This window comes from Octopus bimaculoides, chromosome 4 (genome assembly GCF_046866305.1).
Source record: "Octopus bimaculoides isolate indiv1 chromosome 4, ASM4686630v1, whole genome shotgun sequence".
Classification (NCBI taxonomy): domain Eukaryota; kingdom Metazoa; phylum Mollusca; class Cephalopoda; order Octopoda; family Octopodidae; genus Octopus; species Octopus bimaculoides.
Window position 1 is genome coordinate 7,447,291 of NC_142931.1, and position 22,500 is coordinate 7,469,790.

The 22,500-nt window shown below is 36.7% G+C and overlaps 1 protein-coding gene across 3 annotated transcripts in view; it reads right to left on the reverse strand.

Moving 5' to 3' along the window:
* The window catches only part of LOC106870405 (cadherin EGF LAG seven-pass G-type receptor 1), a 538,322-nt gene that overhangs the window by 142,455 nt on the left and 373,367 nt on the right, over positions 1-22,500 (reverse strand). For all 3 annotated transcript variants that reach the window (XM_052966877.2, XM_052966875.2, XM_089350213.1), the window contains exons 16-17: positions 21,843-21,957; positions 11,493-11,545 (exon numbers count right to left, since the gene is read on the reverse strand). In XM_052966877.2, the coding sequence (XP_052822837.1) occupies positions 11,493-11,545; positions 21,843-21,957 (168 nt within the window). The remainder of the gene's footprint in view (positions 1-11,492; positions 11,546-21,842; positions 21,958-22,500) is intronic.

Genomic DNA, 22,500 nt, shown 5'->3' on the forward strand with positions numbered 1-22,500 from the left:
AAACCATTGCAATAAAACTACTCATGCACAGTGATGTGGATTATTATTATTATTATTATTATTATTATTATTATTATTATTATTATTATTATTATTATTAAAGGCGGTGAGCTGGCAAAACCGTTAGCACGCTTAAGATTCAGAGTTCAAATTCCGCTGAGATGTGACTTTGCCTGTCAGTCTTTCTGAGTCGATAGAAGAAGTACCAGTCAGGCACTTGGGTCGATGTAATCGACTACCCCTCCTTCACTTAATATTTCAGACCTTGTGACGCTAGTAGAATGGATTATTATTATTATTATTATTATTATTATTATTATTATTATTATTATTATTATTATTATTATTATTATTATTGTTCAGTAGTTTTATTTTTATAACGTGCTTTCACTTCACTACCGAGCGCAGCTCTGTGCGCCTTGGGTATGTGCTGTGGTTTGCTGTGGTGCTCTTATGTTTACTGTATTGAAAGTGCTTTGCGTAGGATGTGTGCAGTACCCAGTAGTGCAATTTTCTGTATGTTATATATATTTGTAAGTCCTGCTATTTTTGTTATGTATTTGTCTGAATATTTTTTTTATTATACCTAAGGCACCTACTATGATAGGAATTGTTTCTGTTTTTAGATTCCACATTCGAGTTATCTCTATTTCCAGGTCTTTGTATTTTGAAAGTTTTTCCATTTCTTTTATTATTATTATTATTATTATTATTATTATTATTATTATTATTATTATTATTATCATTATTATTATCATTGCTACTATCACTACTACTACTGCCGCTATAACATCTAATGCTATGGATTTTTCCTCTAGGCATTCAGCTATATTTAGCTAAAAGTATGCGGAAATATATATTGGTTTTCGAAAGGATACTTGAAACAGCGATTAATAAATAAGACAGAGAAAATGTTTCATCTGTTCGCAATGTATTTGAATCTTTGATCTTTCCTCTTCTACATGCTTCATGCATTGGACTGCGGCCATACTGGGGTACAGCGTTGACAGGTTTTAGTCGAATAAATTGCACCCGGTATTGATATTTAAGTCTAGTTCTTATTCTATCAGAACCTTTTTCCGAACAGCTAGGTTACGGGGACGTAGACAACCCAATCCTGGTTGCCAAGCGGTGGGGTGGGACAAACATAGGAAGATACACACATATATTTAGATATATGCGATGGGCTTCTACGCAGTTTCCATCTATCAAATTCACTCACAAGGTATTAATCGACTCGGGGTTTATAGTAGAAAACACTTGTCCAAAGTGCAGCGCATAGCGATTGAATGTGAAATCATATGGCCAGAGAGTTTCCTAACTACACAGCCATACTGTCGATTTCAAACAGCCATACCTTTTACTTAAGATAAAAGCTATAACTGTTATGTATAGAGCGAAGCGTGGAGGCGCAATGGCCCAGTGGTTAGGGCAGCGGACTCGCGGTGATAGGATCGCAGTTTCGATTCCCAGACCGGGCGTTGTGAGTGCTTATTGAGCGAAAACACCTAAAGCTCCACAAGGCTCTGGCAGGGGATGGTGGCGAACCCTGCTGTACTCTTTCACCACAACTTTCTCTCACTCTTACTTCCTGTTTCTGTTGTGCCTGTAATTCAAAGGGTCAGCCTTGTCACACTGTGCCATGCTGAATATCCCCGAGAACTACGTTAAGGGTACACGTGTCTGTGGAATGCTCAGCCACTTGCACGTTAATTTCACGAGCAGGCTGTTCCGTTGATTGGATCAACTGGAACCCTCGACGTCGTAAGCGACGGAGTGCCAACTACAACAATAGAGCGAAGCATCCAAGACTATGTTTTAGATCTAGCAGCACATGTTTGCATGTCTGTCACTCTAGTAGATACATCACTGCTAATGCTGAGTTATTTGTATTTGCTGGTAAATCTGATCTTTACAAAAGATTATTCCAGTTCAGATCATTGACATTTTAGTTCTTATTTTATCAAGATGGTATAGTTTCTGTAAAATGTTAGTGTACTGTAATAGTTCACAAATACAACAACGGTTAATATCGCCAATTGAAGGTTGGCGAAATTATGGCCAACTTCCATTCACACAAACAGCTCAAAACCATACTTCTGTTTGTTTTTTGTTCTCCGCAATTAAAATATCCAAACATTTGCGTGATATACAGGGTGTCCATAAAGTCTGGGTACATGGGGATTAACACATACTTTAAGAAATTATTATTTAATTATGTTATGATTTTATGTACTCCATGTATCCAGATCTTGTGGACACCCTGTATATTATCTTTTAATTGTTTCGGTCATTAGACTGCACTCCTTTTGGGTGACCCCTTGAGGAATTTTTAGTCAATCAGATCGACTTCAGTACTTGAAAATTTTAAAGTTTGGCACTTATTCTATCGGTTGTATTGCCGAACTGCTAAGTTACGGGGATGTAAACATACCAACATCCTCTACCAAATCCACTTACAAGGTTTTGGTCTGCCCGAGGCTATACTAGAAGCCACTTGCCAGAGTTGCCACCAAGTGGGACTGAACCCAGAACCACGTGGTTGAAGAGTAAGCTTCTTACCGTACAGATACGCCTGCGTCTATCTTGTGTTAACGTTTAGAGTTACAAATTGATAGCTATACACAAAGGTTAAAAGGGTAAAGACCCCACCGTCCCACCTTCTGTCACGAATGACCACGGGACTGCAGCTAGAAAGATTCCCCGTCTAGACACAACTCCGGGCAAGGTTCTTTTATGGAAGACCAGCAGTCGCCCCTGCATACCGGTCTCCGCTCTCCATGCCACAGATCTTATCCAAAATAAATGCAAAGGGGCCGATACAGCTTGGCACCAGTGATGTCGCAACTCATTTCTACAGCTGAGTGACCTGAAACAATGTGAAATAAAGTGTCATGCTCAAGAACACAACACATAACCCGGTCGGGGAATCGGACTCACTACCTCATGACTGTGAGCCCAATGCTCTAACCACTGAGCCATGCGCCTTGATACAAAGATATTTATTCCTCACTAGCATTTAAGTATAACGTTACTGAGCGTTCAGGTATATCTGGCACGCTATACTTGCCGCATCAGTGCACACTAGTGCACATCCAGCCACTATTTCCGCAGAGGGGAAGGGCAACGCCAGTAAGCCAGTGGTGACAGCTAAGCAAGCAGAAACCCTATAACGCGCTGGACAAAACGTTTACTGCCCTATCTTCCGGCTCTTTATGCTTTGAGTTCAGATTCTGCCAAGTCGACTCTCATCCATTTGGAGTCGATAAAATACGTACCGTTTTTGCATTGGGGTCAATGTAATCGATTATACACTTCCCTCAGAATTTCCGGCCCTATGCCTATAGCAGGAAGGACTATTAATAGAATCTTTACCACCCAGACAAAATGCTTCGCGGTATGTCGTCCGTCTTCACATTTTGAATTCAAATTCTGCTGAGGTAACTTTGCCTTTCATCCTTATGGGATCGATAGAATTTCAGACTTTGTACCTATGTTATTATTATTATTATTATTATTATTATTATTATTATTATTATTATTATTATTATTATTATTATTATTGTTCAGTAGTTTTATTTTTATAACGTGCTTTCACTTCACTACCGAGCGCAGCTCCGTGCGCCTTGGGTATGTGCTGTGGTTTACTGTGATGTTCTTATGCTTACTGTATTGAAAGTGTTTCCCGTAGAATGTGTGCAGTACCCAGTAGTGCAATTTTCTGTATGTTATATATATTTGTAAGTCCTGGTGTTTTTGTTATGTATTTGTCTGAATATTTTTTTATTATACCTAAGGCACCTACTATGATAGGGATTGTTTCTGTTTTTAGATTCCATATTCGAGTTATCTCTATTTCCAGGTCTTTGTATTTTGAAAGTTTTTCCATTTCTTTTAGAGAAACGTTGTCATCTGCTGGTATTGATACATCAATTAGAAAGCATTTTTTTTCTTCATGATCTTTGACAACTATATCTGGTATATTTGCCTTAATTTCTCTATATGTGTGTATTGGCATATCCCAGTATATGATTGCTTTCTCGTTTTCTGTGACCTTTTCTGGTGTGTGTTTATACCATCTTTTTTCTGTTGTTATTCCATAGTGTTGGCATAGCTTCCAGTGTATATAGGTCCCAGCTCTGTCGAGTCTGTGAATATTTTCCTTCTTAGCCAGGACTGGGCAGCCAGAGATAATATGATTTATTGTTTCTTGTCCATCTCCACATATTCTACAGTTACTTGTTATGTTTCTTTTCATTATGTGTTTTTGGTAATTTCTGGTGGGGAGGCTTTGGTCTTGTGCAGCAATTAAAAATCCTTCAGTCTCTGCTTTGAGTCCTGAGCTTCTCAACCATTGCTGGGATTTTTCTCTGTCCATTTTTTTTGCATTTAGTTTAGCCCAGTATTTACCAGTATTATTATTATTATTATTATTATTATTATTATTCAGTAGTTTTATTTTTATAACGTGCTTTCACTTCACTACCGAGCGCAGCTCTGTGCGCCTTGGGTATGTGCTGTGGTTTGCTGTGGTGCTCTTATGTTTACTGTATTGAAAGTGTTTTGCGTAGAATGTGTGCAGTGCCCAGTAGTGCAATTTTCTGTATGTTATATATATTTGTAAGTCCTGGTGTTTTTGTTATGTATTTGTCTGAATATTTTTTTATTATACCTAAGGCACCTACTATGATAGGAATTGTTTCTGTTTTTAGATTCCACATTCGAGTTATCTCTATTTCCAGGTCTTTGTATTTTGAAAGTTTTTCCATTTCTTTTAGAGAAACGTTGTCATCTGCTGGTATTGAAACATCAATTAGAAGGCATTTTTTTCCTTCATGATCTTTGACAACTATATCTGGTCTATTTGCCTTAATTTCTCTATCTGTGTGTATTGGCATATCCCAGAGTATGGTTGCTTTCTCGTTTTCTGTGACCTTTTCTGGCGTGTGTTTATACCATCTTTTTTCTGTTGCTATTCCATAATGTTGGCATAGCTTCCAGTGTATATAGGTCCCAGCTCTGTCGTGTCTGTGAATATATTCCTTCTTAGCCAGGACTGGGCAGCCAGAGATAATATGATTTATTGTTTCTTGTCGGTCTCCACATATTCTACAGTTACTTGTTATATTTCTTTTCATTATGTGTTTTTGGTAATTTCTGGTGGGGAGGCTTTGGTCTTGTGCAGCAATTAAAAATCCTTCAGTCTCTGCTTTGAGTCCTGAGCTTCTCAGCCATTGCTGGGATTTTTCTCTGTCTATTTCTTTCGCATTTAGTTTAGCCCAGTATTTACCATGTAGGGGCTTTTCTTGCCATCGTTTTATCATGGTCCGTTGCTGTTCTAGTTTTAGTTTGGATTTCATTTGTTTTATAGCTTTTGTTGTTTCTTCTTCTTCTTCTTCGTATTTGTTAGGTAGATTGATTTCTTGTTTGTATTTGTCAGCTTCCTTAAATACTGAAAACAGTTTTTTGTTTTGCTCGTGTTTTGTGGCTATTTGTATTAGTTTCTCTTGCTTCTGGAGTAGGTATTTTTGCAGTCCTATGGTGGTTATTTTATAATAGTTTTCTAGCTGTATAAGACCCCTTCCACCTTCTGTGCGTTGTATATATAGCCTTTCTATGTCAGATTTTGGGTGGTGCATCCTATATCCTGTCATTATTTTTCTTGTTTTCCTGTCTATTTTACATAGTTCGTTTAGTGTCCAGTTAAGGATGTTGTAGCTGTAGCTTATAACTGGGACAGCTAAAGTGTTGATACCCATTATCTTGTTTTTAGCATTGAGCTCTGTTTTTAGTATTGATCTAACTCGTCTGTAGTACTCTTTCTTTATTTTTTCTTTCATTTGTGTATGTTGTATCCTATCTAGTTCATTGACTCCTAAATACTTATATGGTTGGCTTTCGTCTAGTTCTCTTATTTCATTGGCTTTATCTAGTGTTATATTGCTACTTTTAACTAATTTTCCTCTTTTCAGGGTTGCTTTGGCACATTTTTCTAATCCGAATTTCATTTCTATTTCCTTGGTAAAGCCGTGTACTGTCTGTAGTAGTGTTTCTAGCTCTTTGTCGTTTTTTGCATATAATTTTAGGTCATCCATATATAGAAGGTGGCTGACTGTTTTTCCATAGCATTTGTAACCGCATCCAGTTCTATTTAGCAATTCTGTTAAAGGTGTGAGTTCCAGGCAGAACAGGAGTGGAGAGAGCGTGTCTCCCTGGAATATTCCTCTTCTAATGGGGATGGCTTTCGTTTTCACAAGTCCCTCTTTTGTTTGGAGCTGTAGCACTGTCTGCCATTTGTTCATTGCGTGCTCTATGTATTTTATGATAATTGGTGCCACCTTGTTTATGGCTAGTGTTTCCAGAATCCACGTGTGGGGAACACTGTCGAAAGCCTTTTGGTAGTCCACCCAGGCCATACTGAGGCCTTTCTTCTTTCTGCGGCTGTCTTCAGTTATGGCTTTATTGATCAATAATTGATCTTTACAGCCGTATGAGCCCTTGCAGCATCCCTTCTGCTCTTCTGGAAACAGGTTGTTATTTTCCAGGTGTTTACTCACTCTCTGCGATATTATTGCAGTAAAGGCTTTGTAGATCGTAGGGAGACAGGTTATAGGTCTATAGTTTTGTGGTTTCTCCGTTTCCGTGGATTTGGGGATTAAGATGGTTTTCCCTTTTGTGAGCCATTCAGGCATTGTTTCTGGATCTGCTATTATGTTGTTAAAGTTTTCTGCCAGCTTTTTATGCATTGCTGGCAGGTTTTTTAACCAGAAATTGGGGATCTTGTCGTGTCCAGGTGCTTTCCAGTTGCTTAGTCTTTGCAGTGTCTGGGTGACCTCTTCAGTTGTTATAGGGGCCCAGAGTTGTTCAGGTGCTAAGTTCGTTGTTTTAATGGTCCTTTTTTGGGGTTGTTGCTTCACCGACCATATTTGTTTCCAGAATTTCTCTAATTCTTCTGCTGTTGGTGCTGAAGTAATGTCTATTTTATTTTTACCCAGTTCTTGGTAGAGTTTTTTGGGGTTGGATTTGAACTGTTTGTTTTGTTCAAAGAAACGTTGGCGTTTCTCATACCGGCGGATCCTCTGTGCTTTGGCAAGGATGTCTTGCTTTAGTTTTTCTTTTGCCTCAGGTAAGTCTTTTTCTGTAATGCTGTATTTGTACAGTATTTTTGTTTTCTTCTTGTTACTTAGTAGTGTTGATTGTTTACTAAGTTCGTTGAGAATCGATAAATCTTTTCTCTTTTTTTTAATTTTGTTCTGGATGTTATTTATCCACAAGGTCTGTTTGGGTGGTAGAACTCCTGTTCGGATGGGTTTGAGTGAGTATCCTGCTTCTTTTGTGGCTGCAGTGGCTGCCGCATATTATTATTATTATTTTATGTTTGACTTTTGTTTTGCATTTGTACAAGTTGGATCCAAGTCTCACCCAGAGACCTCAAGAGACAACAAGTTAGAAGTTCATGTAGGTGTTATGCCTAGGGTACCATATATTTGGATTTGTACAGTTTTGTTCAAGTGAATGTTTAAGAAACCATAAGAAAATTATGTTTGCTTTAAAATTTGAGATCACATAGACAGTATTTTACGTAGGATATGGGCAGTTCCCATGAGCACTATCTTTTGGACTTCAGCCATTTTGGGGTTTCCTGGTATCTGAGCTAGGTAGTAATCAGCCCGTTTCGCTGTCATTCCCAGGGCACCTATGACAATAGGTATTGTTTTCGTCTTCAGATTCCACATTTTGCTAATTTCTATTTCAAGATCTTTATATTTGCTCAGTTTTTGGTAGGTCTTGACAGATACGTTTATATCAATTGGGACAGTCATATCAATGAGGAGGCATGATTTTTGTCTGAAGTCTTTCAGTATGATGTCTGGCCTATTTGCGTCTATCTTTCTGTCAGTTTGAATGGTGAAGTTCCAGAGGAGTGCAATGTGATCATTTTCAAGTACTGGGGGTGGTTTGTGTTCCCACCAGTTTTTATCATGGGGCAAGTCCAGGTTTTTGCATATTACCCAGTGAATATATTGTGCAGCTCTATCATGCCTGTTGAGATACTCTGTAGGCGCAAGCAGACTGCACATGGAGACAACATGATCGATGGTCTCATTTTGTTGTTGGCATATACGACATAATGGGGAGCTGCCGTTCTTTAAAATGTTGGCCTGGTAGTTCTTTGTAGGTAGGCATTGATCTTGGGCTGCTATGATAAACCCCTCTGTTTCTGATTTCAATCCAGAGGCCATTAACCATTGGTGGGTAAGGGCTTTGTCAATATCTGCATTATTCGCTCTCTTTGGGTATTTGCCATTGAGAGGTTTTCCATGCCATTTTTCAGTCATAATATTATTATTATTATTATTATTATTATTATTATTATTATTATTATTATTATTATTATTATTATTATTATTATTATTCAATAGTCTTACTTTTATCACATGCTTTCACTGCACTACCGAGCGCAGCTCTGTGTGCCTTCGGTATATGCTGTGGTTTGTTGTGATGCTCTTATTTTTACTGTATTGAAAGTGTTTTACGTAGGATGTGAGCAGTGCCTAGTAGTACTATTTTATGTATCTTATATATTCTTGTTAGTCCTGTTTTTGTTTTTTTGTGTATTTGTCTGAATATTTTTTTTTATCATACCTAATGTGCCTATTATGATACGAATTGTTTCTGTTTTTAGGCTCCACATTCGAGTTACCTCTATGTCCAGGTCTTTGTTTTTGGAAGTTTCTCCATTTCTTTTAGAGAAACGTTGACATCTGTTGGTATTGATACATCAATTCAAAAGCAATTTTTTCTTCATGATCTCTGACAACTACATATTTATTATTATTATTATTATTATTATTATTATTATTATTATTATTATTATTATTATTATTATTATTATTATCATTATCATTATCATTATCATTATTATTATTATTATCATTATCATTATCATCATTATTATTATTATTATTATTATTATTATTATTATTAAAGTGGTGAAATCGAATCATCTAACACGAAAGGAAACAAAAAGTGAGAAGTAGAGTCTAAGAGAGAATGTGAGAGAGAAATAGTGAGGAGGGGGAGAATTAGAGACAAAGGGACAGAAATAGGGAGTTGTGGTAGGAGGGCAAGTAACTAAACGTAAAACAATAATAATTTAGGCATATGGACAGTAAACGGCGTTTAGGTAAATGTATATATGTACACACATACACACAAAAACACATAGGCACACACACACAGATGTACACACACACAGATGTACACACACATATATATTAGGCTGAGTAAAAAGTAAGCAACGTTTTGAACCATGGACAATTCGTACTGGATTTTTGCAGTTTTTAATTTTTTTAAAACATTTTTGCAATTGTCTGTTTATATAGCCATCGATTTGCCCAAATGCAGCAGTAAAATAACGTTTGGTGAGGAATTGACCAGTGAGTGGTCAACTCGAAAATGGTTTAAACGATTTCGTAACGGAGACCTGAACAATGAAGATCATGAGCGTAGTGGACGCCCATCTGTCATCGATGACGGTCAATTAAAGACGTCATTGAGAAAGACCCACATAAAACCACTCGGGGAACTGGCAAAAGAACTTCAAGTTAGTCAGAAAACTGCCTGCAACCATTTGTATGCGATTGGAAAATCAAAGAAGCTCGACAAATGGGTACCATACGATTTGAATAAAAATCAGAAAATGGGCAGATATGAAATTTGCTCTTCGCTTCTTCTCCGTAACCAGACCAATCCATTTCTCCATTGTTGTATCTTGCTGTGAAAAGTGGATTCTGTACAGTAATAAAAAATGTTCTTCGCAGTGGTTGGACCAAAATGAAGCATCGAGAACCTTCCCTAAACCCAAGCTCTTCAAAAAGAAGGTTATGGTAACACTTTGATGGTGTACTATTGGACTCATCCACTATGACTTCTTAAAATCCGGAAAAACCATTACTGCAGTATAATATGTTGCTATGAAATTGTCAAAATGAACGAAAAACTGCTACTCTTCCGTCTCAAACTGGTCAACAGAAGAGGTCAGGACAATGCGCGACCACACGTTTCGCTAATGACGCTCCAGAAGTTGAGGGAACTTGGCTACGAAGTTCTTCCCCACCCAGCTTATTCCCCAGACCTTTCTCCTACTGACTACTACTTTTCGAAGCACCTTGATGGTTTCCTGCGAGAGAAGGAGTTCAAAAGCCAAACTGATGCTGAAAGTGCGTTGAAAGAGTTCATCAACTCCAGAACTCCAGATTTTTATGTTACCAAAATAAACAGATTTGTAAGTCGTTGGCAAAAGTCTGCTGATTGTAATGGTACATACTTTCCGCATTGTTGAAATATCTTGTGATGAATTTCATGTTTCAAAACGTTGATAACTTTTTACTCAGCGTGATATATATATATATATATATATATATATATATATATATATATATATATATATATATATATATATATATATACATATATATATATACATATAGATATATATACATACATATATATACACATTCACACATACACACATACATATATATATATATATATAAATACACACACATATCTGTACACAAATGTGTATATGTGTCTGAGAGTGTATGTGTGTGTGCGTGCGTGTGTGTGTGCATTCATATATGTAGATATTTATCCATATGTGTATAATGCATAGCCTAGCCAATATTGCAATATAGGAGCTAATCAATCTGAATAAACATAAAATATACATTAAGCCACAATATTTCTGATTATATAAAGGAGAACATTAATAAAGATAGTCATGAGATTGGTTAGGTTTTTGACAAGGGCAGGAAGGTCCGATAATTCCTGGAGAGGGCGTTAGGGGGCGTTGATGTTATTGTTTTTACGTATTTCCCGGAGGTTTATGCAGCGCAAATGAATTAAGATGGCGAACAACCAAAAACTAGAAATAATTTTGCTACACACCACAGCAATTTTTAAGAGCAAAATGGATTATTAATTGACTCAACCCAAGTATATTACTGATTGTTTTTCTATAATCTATGCAGGTTTCATTAAAAAAAATATCTATTTTGGTTTCTGAGTGCATACACATTTTTCTATTCTTTTTTTATTTTTATTTTTCATCTTAATTCTTTGAAGAAATGCTCTACAAAAGAATTATCAAACTAGATTGTAAATTGGCGTGAAATCTGGGATTTGTACATGATGAGAATGGGACCATCTGGTTTTGGGGGTTAATGATGACATAAATTACGTGATATTGTTACAGCTGTTAATGGAATCGAGATTAGGGCACCAGCTCCACTGAGATGGTATTTACGATTCCACTAACATGACATTCCAACAAAATTAATACATAAACACATCAATAAACAGTAACACATTGGAAATACGGTCCCCGCTTTTTTTTCATTCAATGCTTCAACTTTCACGTAAAAGCTCCACGTAAACGACCCAAAAAACATGAACTAGAAAAAAAGGTGCTGTTGTATATATCTTACTTGTTTGTACTTGGTCGCAACCGGACACACTCTGGGTTGGATATATTAAAAGTCTAAAAACAAAACGAAATAAAGAATTAAATTTAATAAATGAAAAAAAAAAAGAAATATACAGTAATCACTCACCACATCTCGTTTCACCTACCGCCGTTCACCTATCGCGGTTCACTTATCACAATTCACTTATCGCGGTTCACCTATCACGGTTTGTTATTTAAGCTTCCTCCGTGTTGTTTTGCATTTATAATGAAATAAATATATACAAATTATAAAAATAATTTTAAAAATACAGTACAGTTTCTACTTCGCGGATTTTCACCTATCGCGTGTGGTTTTAAAACGTAACACCCACGGTAGCCGAGGGATTACTGTATTAGAAGTAAATGCAAATATGAGACAAACACTGAAAAGAAAAATGTGTTATTTTAAGAGGTTTAGGGCTCGGCTTAACCGGAAGTCTTATCAAGGTTACAAAAACGATTGCATTATACTTTTTTTTTGTTTTTCTCACTTGTTTTAGTCATCTGACTGCGGCCATGATGGAGCACCACATTTAGTCGAACAAATCGACCCCAGGACTTATACTTTGTAAGCCTAGTACTTATTCTATTGGTCTCTTTAACTGAGCTGCTAAGTTACGAGGATGTAAACATAAAAGAACATTGGTTGTCAAGCGATGGTGGTGGGGGAACAAACACAGACACGCAACCCATTTTTATTTTATTTTATTTTATATTGTATATTGTATATCATATTATATATTGTATATTCCATATTCTATACCCCACATTAGTTCTGCAGGAATATAAATAAAACATAAAAAACAGACAGTGTTGGAACTCTTTTAAGCAAAATAATATATATATATATAATATATATATATATATATATATATATATATATATATATATATATATATATATATATATATATATATATATATATATATATTCTTTATTGCCCACAGGGTCCTAGACATAGAGAGGACAAACAGGGACAGAAGACAAAGGGATTAATTCGATTACATCGATCCCCAGTGCGTAACTGGTACTTATTTAATCGAGCCCGAAAGGATGAAAGGCAGAGTAGACCTCGGCAGACGAAATACCGCTAAGCATTTCGCCCGGTGTGCTAAGGTTTCTGCCAGCCCGCCGTACGACAGGCTTCTTTCAGTTTCCGTCTTCCAAATCCACTCACAAGACTTTGGTCGGCCCGAGGCTATAGTAGAAAACACTTTCCCAAGGTGCCACGCAGTGGGACTGAACCCGGAGCCATGTGGTTGGAAAGCAAGCTTCTTACCACACACCCACGCATGCGCCTATACCTCTTATATAGAACTAATCTTTTAACTTTTACTCGTTTCAGTCATTGAACTTTGGCCATGCTGGGACAACGGCTTGAGGAATTTTAACCTCAGTTCTTTTTTCTTAAAGCCTTGTAGTTATTCTATCAGCCGCTTTCGCCGAACCGCTAATCTTTGGGGACGGAAACATGCCAACATAGTTGAAAAATTATGGTGGAGGATACACACTCCCAACCGAGCGCGCGCACAGACACACACACACGCACATGGACTTGCACACACACACACACACATACACACACACACACACATATATATACATACGTATATGTATATATATATATATATATATATATATATATATATATATATATATATATATATATATATATATATATATATATATATATATATCAATTATTTTTTCTCCGTGTTTTTCTCCTTGTTTTCTCCGTATTCTTTCTGTTGAAGAGCGTAGCTCGAAACGTTAAAGACTTTCTGTATTCCCGAGCGTCAAACTAATACATCCGTTTGTTGTTTACACCACCTGTCCTCGTCTGTTGTTGTTTTTTCTCCTATATATATATATATATATATATATACATATATATATATATATATATATATATATATATATATATATATATATATATATATATATATATATATATATATATATATATATATATATATATATATATATTTGTGGTCTGATCAATAAGTATCGGGGCTGTTTCCATAGTAACGAAGCTAAAGCACGCTGAGTGAAGCTGCTTGGCACAGATTGACCCTGAACTCTGTAGTGTATGCGCACTAAGTTTTAACGATCTAGCTCACTTCCTCTGTTTACAGCAGTGCTTGGAAGGAAAGTGTGTAGTGCGTGAAGGTCGCATTGACCGTGACAGAAAGTTGAGCAGAGCATCTCTATCATATTTTGCCGAAAGATTCGTGAATACCTGCTCAGAGGCCTACGCAATGTTGCAGAGAATGTATGGAGAGGAGTAAAATTACCTCACTGACTGACACTACTTGCTGCGTCTGTCCACTTTTTATTAGTAGCCGACCAGCCCACTTCTCATTTGGGGTTGTCCGCCGCAGCACCCCCTTTGCGATTTTTTTCACACATTATTTTTTTCCTTTTTCATTTCTTTTCCTCCGACACAAAGATTTATAATTTTTTCTTCCACACAGAATTATTTTTTCCTTCACAATGCCGCACATAGTACCAGTCTACATTGTTTACCCGTAGCGCTACTAACACATAGTGACCTAACTAAAATCCTTCACACGTATTTGTTATTATTTTTCATTGTTCAGTTCTCTTAGTTCAAATCCTATTTCGGAATTTTTAATATTTTTTCCTGTGTGTAGTTCTTCGATTTCGACCCTCCTACAAGCGTTCGTAACCTCGTTACCACTGCTATAACGACACCGTTATACAATGGGAGGAACCCTCCTCGCCACTGATATGTCCCGCATTATGAGGACATAACTTCGTCGTCTGCGTGATTGACCCATACGACGTACATCGCCGACTGACACTACTTGCTGTGTCTGTCCACTATTTATTAGTAGTGGACCAGCCCACTTCTCACCAGGAGGTGTCCGCCACAACCCTTTTCAACAACATTATACTACTTGTGCTCTTAAATGCAAGCGAGACGTAATCTACGGCGCAACGGGCCATGGATAGATCTGTGCTAAGAATTTCATTGCGCGAATATATACGAAATGAGGCGATTTTAGATCAGAGTGAAATGAACGATGTGATCGCTGAACACCGAAAACAAGTTCCGCTGAGCAGGTCATGTCGCGAGATTCACAGACGGCAGGTGGACAGGTGTAGTTGCCGAGTAGCATCCCAGACAACGGGGGAAAAGGCGCCACTGGAAAGGCCTCCACGACGATGGCAAGACAAGCGAAATGAAGAAAGAACCTGAAGCTCAATGTAACTAGCGGTGAATAACAACATCTGATAGTCTTGTCGATATGGTGATACAGTGATATAGATACATGTTTGTATGTGTATAAAGAAAATATATACACTATGTATGTCAGACCGATAATGCTTACGGTATTAAGGCTTTTAATTCGTAATTTAATTTTCTTCCACACGTGCGATGCCGCAGCGCATCAGATAATGTTTTCGCTACTAAAGATGATTTTAATTCGTACTGTGTGTTTGTGTAGATAGATAGATAGATAGATAGATAGATAGATAGATAAATAGATAGATAGATAGATAGATAGATAGATAGATAGATAGATAGATAGAATTATTATGTTTTAGCTTCCGGTTGCTTATGGGCTGCTGTACGGTAGTCGTCGCAGATAATTAATATAACAAAATGCCGCTAATAAATAACAAGAATGAATTAAATGCCTTTTAGCCGAAATAGAAATTCTTGTTTGATGAAATCTCTTGAGAGAAGATTTTGATCTGACCATTTAAGCTGAGGATATTTTAGAATAATTTTCAATTATTTCGATAATTCCCCCACTGCGTCGGTCTATCGCCATTTTGATTCTGTCTGCTGCCAATGGAAAATATCGTAAAGTGGCTTTTGTAGAGAACAGGTTTTTATATTCTAAATAGCAATGACAATAAACTATGAGACAATGTCACTGTGTTGGTCGTTGCTGCTTCACTCCAGAGTAGTGCAACCCTGAATCGAAAATATTCCAGTAATTGTCGCGCCGTATTTTAGGGATATCTAGATATTTTAGGGAGATCTAGATATCTAGAACAACATTATTCGACGAGTTCATTAATTTTTAAGACTCTTCTTTTCATATCTAAGGAATATTTGGCTACTATAACTAGCAAGTCAAGCAGTCTTGTAAAGCCACTTTTAATTGGCTTACTGTACAACGGAGCATATTTCATGGCGGCAATTCGAAGCGTTGCAGTTGCTATTGTTTTTGTGGTTGTTGTTGTTGTTGCAGCTGTTATTTAAGCTGTTGATGCTGTTGTTGTTGTGGTAGTAGTTATTGTTGTTGTTGTTGTTGCTGTTGTTCTTGTTCTTGCTTTTCTTGTCGTTATTGCTGTAATTGTTGTTGTTGGTTAGTCCCTCGTTGGACCTGATTGAGCAGACCTATAACGAAAGCGCTCCCTACTTTGATTATTTAATATACATTTATTTCGGGCATCGATTATCTTGGACTACAACATTCAATGTCTCCGTCATAGGTAAGTCGGTAGAGAACTGAGGCTGCCAACTCTCGCAGATTGAACGAGCAAGCAGAAAATTCTTCATTTGGTTCCATAAAAGAAATATTCTTTTCTACTCCAGGCACAAGGCACGAAATTTTGTGGGGAGGAGGCGAGTTGATTAGATCGACCCAAGTACGCAACTAGTACTTAATTTATCGACCTCGAAAGGATGAAAGGCACAGTCGACCTCGGCAGAGTTGGAACTCCATAAAAGAAATATTGTATATTGATGTACTGTAAGTGAAAAATAATGAGTGAGTGCAGCCACGCCCCTATTTCACTCCAGTGCATACAATTATTCGATATTATGATAATCTAGCGATTACTGATTGATTATTGATCCCAGTTGTAGTGGTAACAGATGCAATGCTACTGTTCTGTTAATTTATTATTAGGCGTCAGATTTAATTAACGATATAGGTGACAGAAACATTTGCATGTCGGACAAAATGCTTAGCGGAATTTCGTTCGTCCTTATGTTCTGAGTTCAAATTCTGCCGAGATCGGCTTTACCTTTCATCCTTTCGGGATCGTTACAATAAGATCCAGCTGTGTACTGCAGTCGATGTAATCGATTTTTCCCTCCTTCGAAATTGCTGGCCTTGTGCTAAAACTTGAAACCAAACAAAGATAGTCATCGATGCTTTTATATTGTATGACACGAGGGCAACGAGCTGGCAGAATCGTTAGCACGCCGGGCGAAATGCTTAGCGGTATTTCGTCTGCCGTTACTTTCTGAGTTCAACTTCCCCCGAGGTCGACATTGCCTTTCATACTATCAGGGTCGATTAAATGAATACCAGTTATGCACTGGGGCCGGTGTAATCGACTTAATTCCTTTGTCTGTCCTTGTTTATCCCCTCTATGTTTAGCCTACTGTGAGCAATAAAGAAAGAAATATATATTGTATGACACGCCATTCCCAACCAACTTAATGAACGTGATCGATTAGCAATAAAGGTGTTTTTTTAATTATTATTTGATGTGCCTGTGGGAACGGGCAGAGTCCATAACCTTCATTGTGCCCTCTAGGGAACTGAGAGATTAATGTCATTAAGGTTTCAACATTTTTGGTTTAGTAATGAGCAGTAAAGCGATTTGTAGAGAGCCAACGATCTGGGAAGACTACCTTCGCTGTAATGGTCATTACAGGATCGGGTAGAGCTGGGGTACGCTAAATGAGCAAATTGTAATGGCGAACAGTTTTTCGGAAGCAAAGTGAAGACACGCGGCTTGATGGGTCTCTCGATCATAAGGTCATGAGTTCGATTCCCCGCCACGCATTCTGTCCTTCAGCAAGACACTTTATTTCACGTTGCTCCAGTCCAGTCAGTTTTGTATCTTTGTTAAAAACCAGCTCCCTCTTCGGAGGAAGAATTTAAATAATCAATAAAGAATACACACACATGCATATATGTACATGTATGCATATATATATATATATATATATATATATATATATATATATATATATATATATATATATATATATATATATATATATATATATATATATATATACGTATATAGGTATATATATATGCAGGTTATGAGCGACAATGGTGTCAATTAGACCCAGAGGTTTCAGGTAATGCTAAGTAAGTGCTATGGATAGACCACGGTTAAGCTCGAGATTCGGTGGTTAGGCGAATAAGGGGTCTAACGTAGGTCATATATCAGCGTGTGAATATACAATATACTTTTTGTAAAGAGATAAAAAAACCAAATCTGTGTATAATATAGAACATTTATAAATCGAATGTCTTACAGCTGTTTCTAGGATATTTATTATATCCCTTCATCGGAGACGGTGTGAGAGGATGGTGAAGCGGTTACGTTAACCAGGGTTCCAGTTGATCCGATCAACAGAACAGTCTGCTCGTGAAATTAACGTGCAAGTGACTGAGCACTCCACAGACACTCGTACCCTTAATGCAGTTCTCGGGGAGATTCAGTGTGACACAGAGTGTGACAAGGCTGACCCTTTGAAATACAGACACAACAGAAACAAGAAGAAAGAGTGAGAGGAAGTTGTGGCGAAAGAGTACAGCAGGGTTCACCACTGCCGGAGTCTCCTGAAGCTTCTTAGGTGTTTTCGCTCACTAAACACTGACAACGCCTGGTCTGGGAAACGAAACCACGATCCTACAACTGCTAGTCGGCTGCCCTAACCACTGGGCCATTGAGCTTACACACACACACACACACACACACACACACACGTGTGTGTGTGTGTATCGTATGTACATTTGTGTCTGAATGTGTCTTTCACTACAGAGGATATGATTATCCATAAAAAACCCTTTTACATTTTTTATAAAAATAAATTTGCTAGCGATGTTTTTTCTACACCGAGCTACAGTCACTCCCTTGTCTTTTTTATTATTACAAATACAAATAGGCCGGTGAGCTGACAGAATCGTTAGCATGGCGGACAAAATGCTCAGGGTAATTTCATCCGTCTTCATGTTCTGAGTTTAAATTCGGCCGATTTCGATTTTGTCTTTCATCCTTTTGCGGTCGATGAAATAAATACTAGTTGAGTACCGGGGTTTGGAACCATGATACCAAATACTTGTCAACCGGTGATTGTCCAGCGAAAAATCTGATACCAGCGACGCTGCCGTTCACCGAAGGTGACACAAAATAAATTTACAAATACAAAAATCACAAAAACAACAAAACAGCCACAAAAGAAAACTAACAAGCACAAAGAGAACGCTAATAACAACTGTCTGAGTAACAACTGGTCTAGCAGCAGCAGCAGCAGCAGCAGCAGTAGTAGCAACAGAAGCAGCAGTAGCAGCAGCAGCAACAGTAGGCACCTTCAAGATGGCAACATTCCATGGCAGGTTATATTACATATTGTATTTCTGAAGCCAAACCATGGATCGATGGTCGTTCCCCCACATCCGTGTATGAGAGGTGCCGCTCTAAATATACCATTAGCCATACAACGTTGTTCTGAAGTGGGATTCTTACGAAATTAGTTCTATGTATTTCTTTCACCTCCACCCCCTCCTCTGTTTTAGCATTAATCTCATTTCCCTCTTTCTTCTTCCTCCATCTTCCACTCTTCCTCTGTCTTTCTCTCTCTCTGTCTCTCTGTCTCTCTGAATCTTTGTCTCCCTCTTTGTCTCTCTTTTTCTCTCTCTCTCTGTCACTCTCACCCTGTCTCTACCTCCCTCTCTATCTGTCTCTGTCTGTCTGTCTCTGTCTGTCTGTCTCTGTCTCTGTCTCTCTCTCTATCTCTCTCTCTGTTTGTCTCTCTATCTGGCTAATGCTCTTTATCACTGATATTTACCTCCCTCTCTTCCTCCATCTCACTGGCATCCCATCTCTCTTTCTCTTTCTATGTCTCTATATCTTTCTCTGTCTATCTTTCTTTCTTTCTCTCTCTCCTTCTCTCTTGTCCGATTCTTGAGAAATCGAATATCTGTAACACAGCCGTTTGTACTTTCATCTTTTGCACAAAATATCGATGAACGCTAAGTTGAAGCTAAAGAACTCAATCCTTTAATGGCTTTATCGAAGCCAAAAGCATAAAAAAAAAAAACTGATTCTTTGAAAAACACCAATACAGCAAAAATAAGTCCACTGTTTGGGGGGCTTTTTTTTCCAGATAATCCTGGATTAACCACAAATGGAAGAAGTTAGTATTGTTTAGAATTATCGGTCATTCGTAAATGTAGAATTCTAGGAATACTACCAAGATAAAAACCGTTTGTAACAAGAATTATTTTTAGCCCCAGTTCTGGTGGCATCCACCGATTGGCAATTATTTACGCGTAACAAAATCTTGCTTTTCTTTTTTAATTCAAATATAGCAGTTTAAGAGAGAGACAGATAGAATAAGCACTGGACACGATTCGTTCGACTAATGACGATGCTCCAGTATGGCCGCAATGTAATGACGAAAGGAATATGTATATACACACACACACACACACACACACGTACACACACACATATATAGTACATATATATATATATACACATATATATAGTGTATATACATACATATATATATATATATATATATACATATATATATATATATATATATATATATATATATATATATATATATATATATATATATATATATATATATATATATATATATATATATATATATATGTATATATATATATATTATCTTTATTTTTGTTCCTATCATTAGACTGCACGCATAAACACACACACATACACGTATGAATATGTATATATATATATATATATATATATATATATATATAAATATTCATATTCGGTTAAAATATATACATATTCGGTTAAAATGTCTAACGTTTAAGCTGGTTGCCATGCATTTCCGTGAAGCGATTACATTTTTATCAACATCACCTATTCCTATGGAAGGTATAATTCGTAATCTTCGAAACATATGTTGGAAATAAAAGTCTTCAGTTAACATATGCATTTTACTCTATTTACTAAATATATATATAAATATATATATATATATATATACATATATATATATATACATACATAAATACATACATACATGCATAAATATATATACATTCATTTATGCAAGAAATATAAATATTATCCTGCAAGAATGTAGCACCATAAAAGGTAGAATTATAAATTGCTAGACATAGAAGCCGGTAAGCTATCGGCGTTATTGGCAGAAATGTTTGCGGGTGGTGAATATAAGAAAATTCTGTCTTACATCTAGGGAGACCGTTAGAGGAATGAAGGATAAGCAAATACTACGTTTTATGGTGCTTTATTCTTACTGGGTAATAAAATTTATATTTCTTGCGTATCTTTTCACTGATCTTGGTTCTGTTCTGATTTCAGCTGGGGATTTCAGACGCGTAAATATGCAGAGTTGTAGTGAATATATTAAATTTTCGTCGTCAATGGTACATCCAACTGAAGAGAACCAATCGGATTCGCGCTCACGCATGTGGTCCGAAAAGTCTGATGACTTCATTCCTCTAACGGTCTCCGTAGAGTTAAGACAGAATTTTCCTATATTCCCCGCACGCATACATCTCTGCCAGTAAACATTCAATGAAGCTCTACATAGCACCGATAGATTACCGGCTGCTATTGCTAACAATGATCGTACTTCGTGTACATCCTCTCTGTGTGCATATATATATATATATATATATATATATATATATATATATATATATATATATATATATATATATATATATATATATAAGACTTTATTCCTTAGAGCGTAGACGAGAAATATATGCCATAATATACATCAGGAAGATCCTCGAAGGAATTGTCCCAAACTTTGGCATCGAAAGTTACACAAATAAAAGAACTGGGCGCCATTGCATAGTGCCAAGGACTCCAAATTTGCCATCAAGATGTAGGACAAGATATTGCAATAGCCTGGGCTTCAGAGGTCCACACCTCTTCAATATCCTCCCGAAGGACCTGAGAGACCTGCATGCGGTGGATGTAGGTGTCTTTAAGATGAGGCTGGACCTCTTCTTGTCAAGTGTCCCAGATAAACCGACTTCACGGCACGAGGTGCAGATGAGAGCAGCTGCACCAAATGTCAATTCCTGAAGTAAAATTCGTGAAGTAAAATTGTGTAGCAACACCAAACGGCTGTGCCCCAGCATGGCCACAGCTCATGAGCTGAAACTAGATAGAATGAAAATGAAAATGAATATACATATATATATATATATATATATATATATATATATATATATATATATATATATATATATATATATATATATATATATATAAACTTCTACGATGTGTGCATGCGTATGTGTGCGAATGATATTTTTAGTGAAAGGAAAAAGAATTCTGGATGACTTACGTCTAAATACGGCAGACTTATTATCACAGGTGATGTGAGATTTTCGGTAATTTTTTCTTTTTCTATGTGAAGGTAAAGGGCCACAACTGGAGTGTTGATGTTATTTTCTTTCGTCCTTCAATGAAAGAGAAGATTATTTGATAATAACGAGTCATAAGAAATACACATTGCATAGTTTATCACTTACAGTAAATACTACACACACACACAAACACACATACACACACTCATATACACACATATATAGATCTATTCAGCCATATACATAAATACATACACACATATACATGATATATATATATATATATATATATAAACCATTTCTTATTTTCTCTCTGTTTACTTCTGTGTTCCTTTCTGCTGAAGAGCGTACGCTCGAAACGTTAAAGACTATCTCACTTCCCGAGCGTTAAACTGTTACATCTGTTTGTTGTTTACAAACCCGTCTCCGTTTTTTCTTTTTTCTTTTTTCTTTTTTTGTAAATTCGAACTATATATATATATATATATATATATATATATATTTATATATACAGGGTGGCACAAAAGTAGTTTTACAGTTATTCAACTATCCCTTTCGCATTCATATATTAACATTTAGATCTTAATTAGAAAAAAAATATAAGACAATTATTCTATGCTAATTTCGTTAACTTTG